Here is an 11,231-nt window from a genome sequence, read left to right as displayed (position 1 = left end):
TTCGTTGATTTACTAATACAAAGCCGTCACTCTGGGCTGATGATAAATTCACAGAGCTATCCGCGAAACTTTGTCAATATACATATTATGTATGTAGGTATCCCTGTACATGCGTGAGACTGCGGGCCACAGGTCTGACTAATAATTGAGCGCTACTACTTCGCCCTTTGAGTCTGGCTCTCTCGACGGTGAAATAAATCTCCGAAAAATTGGAAATATCCATTCAGGCTTTCTTTGTACATCACAATATTTCGTACATGAATTCACAGAGTTCGAATCACCGATCAGTCAGTCCGGAGACGACGTGGAATTAGGAACAGCTTGCGGGGAGAGGAGGCAAAATCAGGGATGGTAGCAAGTGGCGGCTCTCGCTTTTTGGCATGTTCGTTAGCTCAGCATGGAAAAGATCGCGTGGTGAAACAGCTTGCGAACAACTTGGCTAGAGGTGGAGGATAATGATTTTTCGTCACTTTACCGATTGCGAGAGAAACTGCCTGCTACCAAACCGGCGAAATAATTAATAGCGAGTCCATCACATGTTTTATATTCCAGAAAACAAGGACTCATCGATGTCAGATTCGATCAGTATGTAACGTTTATTCTTTATGTCAGTACTACAACAGAGTGATGGCATCAATGTTAATTGTTATTATGTACATTCACTGGCGGACTGAATAGACTGGCGACAGGATCGGTACACAGGATAATGCGACATATATAATTATACAGGTCGTCGGAAGTATGGGGTGTCAGCGTGACGTGATCAGGATGAATGAAATTATTGTTACATTAGATTGGGGTTTCGGTTTCGTGTTAATTTTTTTTTTTTTTTTTTAATTTCCGTTCGGTAATTTTAAACGAACCGTTAAAGTTGCGTCGTTAAATCGGGGTCGGGATATCGTTTAAAACTATTGCCTTACCTATTGCTATGCGTGTATACAATTATAATGACTCGTCGCTCAAAAATCAGTGGTGAGAATTACACAGTAGGTATGTGAAGTAATGTTATTTTAATTTTAGGTAAATAGAGTAGTTAGTATAGTAGTGTTGTAGCTGTAATAGTAATTAGTTAATAGTAGTAAAATAGTACGGGGGTGTCTGCAGCTTGCACAATATATCCAGTGATGCACTCATACCCTTAGTAAGTACGTATTGTAAGTATATAAGAATGCAGGTATGTATATTTCGTGTACAGTGGTCCATATTTTTAATTTTTTTTTTTTTTTTTAAATCTTTTTGTATATTTTTATATTTATTCTCTCCTTTTATTTTCACTAGTTCTTTTTCCTTTCATTCGTTAATTTCTTCGGTTCTTCTTCATCGTTTCATAAAATTCAACGGATAAGTGGGGCGAGTTGAATTTTTCGTCGAGAGTTACGACGAGAGCTTGGAGACGATATAAACCGCTGCAGACTATCGAGACTGGATTCGGAAATTATTGCGGGTTATTCAATCAAACGGATTCGGATTGATAGACGTATGATTAGACCGCGTAATCATACTCTATCGGCGATCATACTGTATGATAATAATTGCACAGGTATATTGTCCCATATTGGCTTTGTACAAAAGCGCGTGATGAACCCGGGATAATTGTGAAAATTGAAAACTATTCACGTGCGCATAAATATTCTCTCTTATTTCTTCACTTTGAACGAAAAATTAATTACATTCGAGTAGAATCTGCAGCGCTCCTCAGTTCTTATTATCAAATTTGTTTTCTTTCTCATATCTAATTATACATGAGGCAGTTTTTCTCGCGGAGGACAGTGGCGAATATTTCTTTTGACTATTCGTATATTTATAGAAGAAGGGTCAACACATATTATCACCCGTAACAAAGACAACAGATAGGTAGATAGTTGAGTAGATATTATAGAGTTTTGCAAACATCGGTACAGCTAGCTTCAAAATATACTCGTACAATATACTTCTTGCCTAGGATTATTATTTGCGAAATTTCGAAGAGAAAGAAAGGAAGTCACCAACTTTTGCGCCGTCATTTTATTTCTTTGTCTTTTTGGTTAAATTTGATTTCGTTGTCGTTTTCTTGGTTTTTTTTTTCCAATCTTATTTAAATATAATTTGCTTTGTTATTTATTATTACTTAAATATTATTATTTATAACTTTACTCGAGTACTTTGCTGCCAGCTGTACTCATCTCGGCTTCAAATTAAATATAAATTACAGTATTTATGGATAACGGCAGTTATACCAAACTATTGATATTTCATTCGACTACGCAAGTTATACAATTAATAATATAATATTATAGACTTTATGAAAAATTACAATATTGTATATTACACACAAGAAATCCCATTTTTCTTTGTTCCTTTGTTCTCAAACGATCACACATACTAAATTAAGCAAAGGTATTACAGTAATAATAATTTACAGATATTCACAAGGGAGAAAGTTGAAGAGAGACTGACAACAAACAGAACGAGAGTGAAGGAAACGGGAGGCGGTGGCAAAAAGGAAAAAAAAAAAACGAAAACCTTCCGTGTTTATAACTGAGTGAGTGTATGCGTGAGTGTGTGTGTATACCTTTTTTCAATTTTCTTTTTCTTTCGTTACTTATTCACTTTGTAAAAACTCGTAGAAGCGTTCGAGTGCGCATCATCGGAGTAAAGATATTATAAAATTCGCGTTATACAACGTACGTGACCTCACAATATTTTTTCATTTAAAAATCTCGCCGCAGTTTGTCTTATTGTTAATGACAAATTTTATCATCATCACGATCATCATTGCCATCGCCATCGTCGTCGTTACCATCATCAGCACCATTCAGCATCATCGACTGTTTATCCTTATTCACGTGATTATATTTATCCCTATTACTCATTATTATTCAATGTTTTGTGTATCGTTTATCATTATTACAATTAATATTCATTTATTCATTATCAATCGATAATAATATTATCATTGTTATCCACGATAAATATTACTCATTACAACGTTGCAGATTTACTGTATATATAATATAATTATACATATACATATATATACATATCCATATGCATATACATATATATATATATATATGTATATATTATACGTGTATATACCGGTGTGAAGTGAAGTGTGTACGCAAACGAATCGAGGAACAGGATCAATACGGGGACGTGATGTTGCCTCGCGGTTAAAAATGCTTTTTTCCCCTCCTCTATTTCCTTCTCGTGGCTATTAGAATTATCATGATTATTCGTTGAAGTGGATTGAAATTTATTGAAAATGAAAGTAAAAGGAAGTATTCGACACGTTATACACGTGAAATCGAAACGGTCGTGATGAAAACTAAACAGTATTACACCAGTAAATCAGACTTTGGTTCAAACCGATATTCAGAATTCCGCATTATCATTGATTCGTTGCTGTTATAGGTATCATAAACACGACTCGCTCACTTCGTGCGTATTTGCTAACGCTTCTATGCTTCGTTCGCTTCGTTAATCCGCGCATATTATACACGCCGGCGTTTGATATTTCGCACAGAATCAACGCAATTAGAATCAAGTACCGGAGTAGCCGTACACTTATAAATAATTGATCTCCGTGTGTAAATTTTTTTTCAATACCGCTTCGTTGCCAACATATACCCTGTGTTGCGATAATGCACGCGTTACGCGACGAATCGTACGAATAAACGATGACTCGGTATGTGCTTAGGTAAACATGCATAAATACGTATTGGTGTAAGGACACGTAGACGATTTAGACATCACATAAAAGGGAATATCGAGGGTGTAATTTATATCTATGTTATAAGGGGCGGGGGTTGGGTCACAGAGGCTGGGTCTGGGGTATATATTTTGTCCCCGAATATTCCTTCCTTAGTTTTCACCTTAATTATTAATTACACCGCTTATTAAACCGTATATAAGTAGAGTATAATCTATTATCGGTACAACGACGATTTATCACTTTAGTTATTAATACCTACGGAATCTTTTATACATGCATATCGTTAGGGGTAAATGTATGTTATATGTATAGTATAAACGGACAAGTATCAGTAGTTGCATCGGTATCAGCAGCATCGGTGGTCACGTAGAGCCGCAAGCAACGCGTGACGCGCGAGTCAGTCTATATAGTAGAAACGGGGTCGGGTCGTCGTTTACAAATTTCATTGATTTACACACCTTTGGAATATCCTTACGGGAGGGGGGGGGGGGGGACCGATCGTGCAGGGTCACAGTCAATGAAACTGGCCGAGCAGCCAGCCGGCCGGCCGTCCGGCTATTAGGTATTCAGAATATTAATTAGAAAAATCTAAAAATTATTAGCCTTATCACAGTGGGTGATGAGACTGGTTGTGCCCTAGAGTCCATGTCTAGTCACAGTCAGTAAAGACTCGATATTATAAGGAATAGTAATTTTTTTTTTTTTTTTTTTTATTCTTCTCTCTTTTCTTTTATATCCATTACACGGTTGGAAAATTAGGACAAAAATATTGTAAATCCATATCTACGGTACAAAACATATTTATTCTTTTTTATCTTTCTCCTAAGATCTCTCTCACCTTCGCTACGTACCTTAATTAATTTCCACGCCATTTTCAATCTTTTCCTTCGTTTAATACATCAAGTATGCCTTTTATTCACTCGCAATTTCTACACGCTACGATCTATATCGTTACTCCGGGGACAGGATTCGGTTATATATGGTATATATATATGCGTTATATATATGTACATTTTTAAATTGGACGCATGCTGTGCAAAAATTCGCGAATAAAAATGAAAACGAAAGTACACTAGGCAAGAAGGAAAATTAAAAGGGAAAAGATAAATATTCCACCCGGTATAGCGGTGTATTTTCACAAATTGAGAATTTCATCACGTTTACTACAGCTTATAGACACAGATGTATTTACATATAGGTACATGATCGTAATACTATAGGATTAACTCGCGGTTACCGAAGGGCGGGGTCAACCCTTGAGGAAATTATTCAGCCAAGTTTAAATGCATTTAATGGTATGTAATTTCAAGTACGTCCCTGCAAAGTACTAAATCTCTGGCGAACGGGCAACTCTGTTGAATTATTTATTTAACCAGCGCTCGTATTAGGAAGCGGAATACGTAAAAACCGCAACGGAAGAATGTTGAGGCTAATAGTGGCAACAAAAAAAAAAAAAAAAAACGCAAACTTTTTACCGCGTACGTAAAATCGTCACTTACGATGAAATCGATTACTCTATCTGAAAAAAAAAAATTTCTCTGTTGTCTGGTTGGCCTGGACAATTATATCTTACTGATTTGTTATAAATTCTTCTTCTATCTCTTGTGAGGGTGAATTTTTTCACTTTCCGATCAATCCGGTATGAGACTTTGTTTGTAGAATGAATCCATGCACAGAAATAAGTTTTCTAAACTGCGTTGTTACGCTGTTCTTCAAGTTGTTGCTTCGAATATTTGGAGTAAATCAAATGTTGTCCAATCAGGTTCGACTAATTCGTGTTGTAAGATCATTAACCGGCAAAAAATTTACTTTAACAAACCTCGTATTTGAAAAGAAGTTTCAGCAGTTTCTGTGCATTTATTCATTGTACATATTAATATAATATGCAAAATCATATCCAAATACAAACGCTGCTTCTCTTTCTCGATATTTAGATCTGACGCGAACAAAAATAAAATGTTACAAATATGCGTGGAATCAATTTTAGTTAAGTGAGCTTTGATTCAGCTGCATTCGTTGCTAAATTTATAGTTCCAGAAAACATGACAGTGCATAAGAATTAGATAAAGTGTCTTATTGCAAGATTTTTTTCAAATTATTTCTGGTTATGGAAATAATGTTTAAAACGAAGACTGACACTGATTGGGTCTGTTCGGGTACAATCAGTACTTTGTCTGTGTTTAAAGCGTGTTTTAAAAAATTATTGAACAATTCGCAATGATCGCGTAAAGATGTACGACAATATTACTGCGAAAATTACAGTCGACATCAAAGTTCGGCGGATTTTAATTGATACGAGACTTCTTTTTTCTCGGAATAAGAGATTCTATACGAAAGCACGTTAATATTGTAAAATAATATCCGTGAGAAAATAATACTCTGATTTAAAAATTTTTCACTTTAAGAATAAGATAGAAATGTACCATGTTTGGGAGCGAACTCTTTCAGGATCGAATCTCACCGTTAGAGGCAAATAAACGATTCAAACGACACGGGCATCGTATCTCCTTCCTGTTTCACGATAGTTATTACATCCTCTCATTGAAGCAAGTGCCAATAAACGTTCAGCCCCGTTATCGCAGGTTGTTGCGAAGTTCTTGAAAGCAGCCGCGAGAATTTATCTTACAAATTGAAAAACGTTCCGTGCAGATTCATTGGAGATGAGCAATCTTCCATCAACTTTCGATCTTGATGTTTGAAACGATCGAGGTTCGCGTCACGCGATAACGCAGAAAAATAAAAATAAATAAAAAAATAAGTATACCGAACTATACAAGGATCGATCGCGCGAAAACCATGTAACCTTAAGCTTTACTCATAGGTACGTACCTACAACCCTAGTCCTACCGGTACGTATAATATAATATCGACATCAAAAGCGTAGTTGAAGTGTTTCGTTCTGTTGCGATTGATTAAACGGAATCTCGTCTGACGACGAAGCACTATTACTATTATCATCGCTACAATTACTATTATCAGTATTATTGTTATTGTTGTTAATAATATTATCATTACAACGAGGTTATCTATCTATAATAATTATTATCATTATTATCGTCGTTATCATACATATCGTATAATAAAATATATATGCAAATGTACGCACTCATGTGCCCCGCACGCTGCTGACGGTTATAATGTGAGAATGACTCGCGGGCTTGAATACTCATGAGCGGACATGAAACTTTATACGTTCGAAAATTTCGTTTACAATTAATTTCCAATACAATTAATTTTTTATGATTCGCCCGTTTGTTACGTGTATTACCAGTACGCGTGTAATATAAAGGTGCATACATATAGACGACGAATTTATAATATAGACGAGAAGAAGAACAACGACAACGACGACGACGACGACGACGAGTGTATAGCGCTATGTTATTACCTCTTACTGTTAACACTCTTACGATAGTTTATTAACCTTTTAATTGTCGTTACGTGCACAAGCCTGGCCATCGAAAATATTTTTACGGACTGCGAGTGTACAGCGGACAGTATCTTTCTATTTTCTTCCTCGTGGTAAATGGTAACAGATTCGCAGTTGTCGAGTAAGATGTTTCCCCTCTCTCCATCCTTTTATCGCACCCTCCTCCTCGTTCCCTCTTTCTCTTTTTTGACCTTTCATTCCGGCGAAGGAAGCATAGAAGATCGTTTTCAATACATTCGATTACAATAATTTCGACTTGTCTCTTCGCAATTCTTTAATCATGCGAATAAAGAAACAAAGGATGAAAAATCCTGCTCGATTGAGCATAAGGCAAGTAAATATTCACGGTTTAATTTTAACGTCGAATAATGTGTAACGGGTGATAGAATAATTATAAATAACGCGCGTCGATTCGGAAGGAAAAGAGAAAAAAAAATAAATAAATAAAAAAACAAGCAAAAAGACATTGTTTGGCAAAAAATATACCAAGCGAATTTTTCAGATTTTTCCTCGTTCGATTTGATGATTGAAAATAAAACTGTCCGGCTTTCGAATAGGCGATATACCGACTGAGCTAATTCAAGTATGTCTCTTACGTTCCTCGTTTTCTGCAGTATAAATGTGAAAGATTGCCATTAATATGCTGAGAGGATAAAACGTAAAAATAAAAAATAGAATCGTACATTTCAAAGTTCGAAATAACTAAGAATTTTTTGCTTGCGCAGGGCAGCAATCTTTGTCGACGCGTTTGCCAAGGGGACGAAGTCTTTTTACAGAATTTAATATCAAGCATAATGATATATTCTATCACGTGTTCATTTAGTTTTCAGCGAAAAAAATTAAAACAGTGCAGGAGTGATTTTTTTTTTTTTTTTTGTACCTATTACGGTTGAAAGAAAGAAAAAGAAATACGGATGTATTTTGAAAACGAACAATCACGTAGATAAGTATTACAATTTCGGTATTATGCGAATAATAATATATCAACGTCCATTTCACTTTCATCGTAATATTCTTTTGGTTTAGTTGCATCTGCAATACACATATTAAGATATCTATCAGCTTGTTCGTTTGTTCGTTTCATTTTGTTGTATTTCATGTTTCTGTACCGATGTGCTAATGCGATAGATTTTCTTTTTTTTTTTTTTTTCTTTTTTTGCTAATGCTTCTCTCAATTTCTTTTCTCTGTTTTCGAGTTATATAATATAGGATTTAAGATTTTCATACATAATACTTTCTACGACGCATGCTTCATTATGCATTATGGAAACCGACGATGGTAGTTATTAAAATTTTCTTACATATGTTTAGCGTTTCATTCTTTATTAAATTGTGTCGCCGTATTTTGTAAGCGCAGATACGCGCACGCGTGTGTAAATATATATATATATATATATATATATATATATATATATATATATATATATATACATATGTATATAAATGTATGCACCGTATAATATATAATATGATACATACATGTATATAGATATACGTACATACATAGCAATCGTACGATTAATATGTTTCATGTATTCCAATTATATATAATAATTCAATTTGTTCTTGTCCATGTACTACATATATATATATGTGTGTGTCTGAGGGTATGTATGTATGTATGTATGTAGTTTTATATACGCATGTGTGCCTGCGAGTGTGTATATTTATATGTATATATATATATATTGTATATATATATATCTATATCTATATATATATATACACATATACATATATTTATAATATTTATTCTTTATAGTTCATTACTTAATGACATATACGCTATTCACTTAACTCGTATTACTCATATATATAATATATATGTCGCTATTCATTATCGTTAATATTATTGTTATTATTTATTATTTATTATTATTATTATTATTGAATTTAAAAAATGTTTGCCGTACGAATCGACGACCCACATCAATTCACGTCGACTGACTAACACATCTCGCCATACGTGCATTTCCGCTTCCGCCATTCTATGTAATACGCTACTTTCGTTCCCAGGTAAAAAATTACAAAAAAGAAAAGTCTATCTTTTCCCCCACATTCAACAGTATTCCCAGTTTCGTTTTCTTCCCCAACGTTTCGGTGCTTTGAGAAATATATCTTACATATCAAACGTACATAATATGTTTCTTCATTTTTCGTGTGTTTGTATTTTCGCAGTATTTCTTTTTCCCCATCTTCCCTTCATCCTCTTCGTCCGTTCCATCGTGCCTCTTGAGATTTAGCAGATTCAGTAATTCAGTAATTCAGTAATTCTCTCATTCTCCCACTCGTTCCACGTCTCTTCGCGCGACTTCGCTTCCTTCCCTCTTTCTGTCCCCTTCCTCCTCCGCGGCTTTGTCGCCCGTTTCCTTCACCTTCTCCTTCTTATTCTCCTCCTCTTCCTCCTCGACCTTATCGTATCATCCCCTCCGGTTTATCCCGCATCGCAACGACGTTCACCCTCGTTCTCGCGGCATTCTTCGCTGTGCGGCAGACGGAGTTTGCGAGGATGTGATCGGCGTGAGCTCGGAAGATAGAGGCTCCCGTTCAGCAAAAGAGCTAGAACACCGACTGCCACTGGCATGTGGCGTTAGATTAAGCGAGGGAGTCCTGAAACCGTGAAACCTTGAAAACCTTCAGAGCGACAGGATCAAGGCTCAGGGATCGCGGAAAATCTGACGGCCATCGGGGCACGTGGACAAAGGCGACCGATTGGTGCCCCGTTGCGCATCCCCAGCCAAGTTTCATCAGCACGGTACCGACGTCTCGTTTTTAGTTTCATCGGTGGATGTCTCCTCGTTCATCGCCTTCGCCTTCGACTGTAACACAAAAATACCATCGATTTATTATCAGTCCGATGGCCGCACTGCCGACGAGATTCGACACTGTAACATAATATATATTGTATATATACATATATATATGTATAATAAATAATAATACGACGACCCATCGGGTTTCCCGATTGTTTGCTCAATCCCCTTCAACCTTATATCCCCTCCAATTGCGCACGTATCTCGTGTTACGCACCTATCGATTATGCATAAATGCGCGTGCGGGTTTTCGTTTGCCACGAGTAAACTAAACATCCGTCAACGTATGTAAACGTAACGCGATAACTGCGTTGTGAGTCTGTCGCGAACAAGGGTGGTTTTTAAAAACGTTGGTGAATTTTCTCCTGCGGGAGGCAGTGAAAAGAACCTGCAGGGATAAGGAAGGAAGGAAGGAAGGAAGGAAGGAAGGAAGGAAGGAAGGAAGGTGTCGTGACCAAGGGAACGGCTCGCGATGCTAAGGGACGAAGAGTTTGCACTTGGAAGGGATGCAAAGGACGAGGGCGAGTGAAAGGGAAAAAATATGTAAGACGAGCCAATGCTGCTTGCTGCTTGCTGCTGCTGTTGAAAGCCATTGGGGTACAAAGCCGCAGGAAACACGATCCTGCTAAAAGCCCAGCGCGTCGTTCAACCCCACGTGCTTTACTCGGCCCCGTTAGCATATTGCAGCTCAACATTATACAGAGTTGAATATATATATATGTATATATATGTATGTATGTATGTATATAGAGGGAAGGAGCCCTACCTGTATAGGATTAAGAATTGTATGCAATCGTCTGCAAACAAGTAACTATATCGTATGCTCACATATGTATACGTATGTATAAAGTATACAACATGGATAACTGTCCAGACTTGTTCGAGAATAAACAAACTCGTGCAGTTTTCTTCTCGTATTATACGTAGACTATAGAGAGACTGAGGCTTTTCGATGAAGGTCACGTTTCCAGAGATGTGAGACAAGATTTTTTAAATATTTCTATTCTATTTTTAGAATGCGAGAGACGGAGAAAAGGAATTTAAGTCTGGTATTTCAGGTAAAAAGAAACGAAGAAAAAGACAATCTTTGTCCGTAATTTCCCGGGAAACAATTAGATCTGCAAACACGGCGGAAGTCGGGATATCTAAGAACGATGAAGGTAGAAGAGACGTCGAGCTAGCCGGAGATGAAGAAAATTGCACTTGTATGACATATTATAGAGAGGAAGGTATATATAATAAATGTGGTCGTAGAAGTGGATGGCCGCAGCAATTTAGTAATAATACGAATAAT

General features: G+C 36.4%; 1 protein-coding gene across 6 annotated transcripts in view; it reads right to left on the bottom strand.

The window, feature by feature from the left end:
• Positions 1-528: 528 nt before the first annotated feature.
• The window catches only part of LOC124299848 (uncharacterized), a 124,712-nt gene continuing 114,009 nt past the window's right edge, over positions 529-11,231 (bottom strand). For all 6 annotated transcript variants that reach the window (XM_046753239.1, XM_046753244.1, XM_046753238.1 and 3 more), the window contains one exon: positions 529-9,943. In XM_046753239.1, the coding sequence (XP_046609195.1) occupies positions 9,872-9,943 (72 nt within the window). In that variant the 3' untranslated portion in view covers positions 529-9,871. The remainder of the gene's footprint in view (positions 9,944-11,231) is intronic.

The sequence above is a fragment of the Neodiprion virginianus genome, chromosome 3, assembly GCF_021901495.1.
Source record: "Neodiprion virginianus isolate iyNeoVirg1 chromosome 3, iyNeoVirg1.1, whole genome shotgun sequence".
NCBI classification, from domain to species: Eukaryota; Metazoa; Arthropoda; class Insecta; order Hymenoptera; family Diprionidae; genus Neodiprion; species Neodiprion virginianus.
Note: the sequence above shows the minus strand (reverse complement) of the source record. Positions and strands in the feature narration are given on the sequence as shown.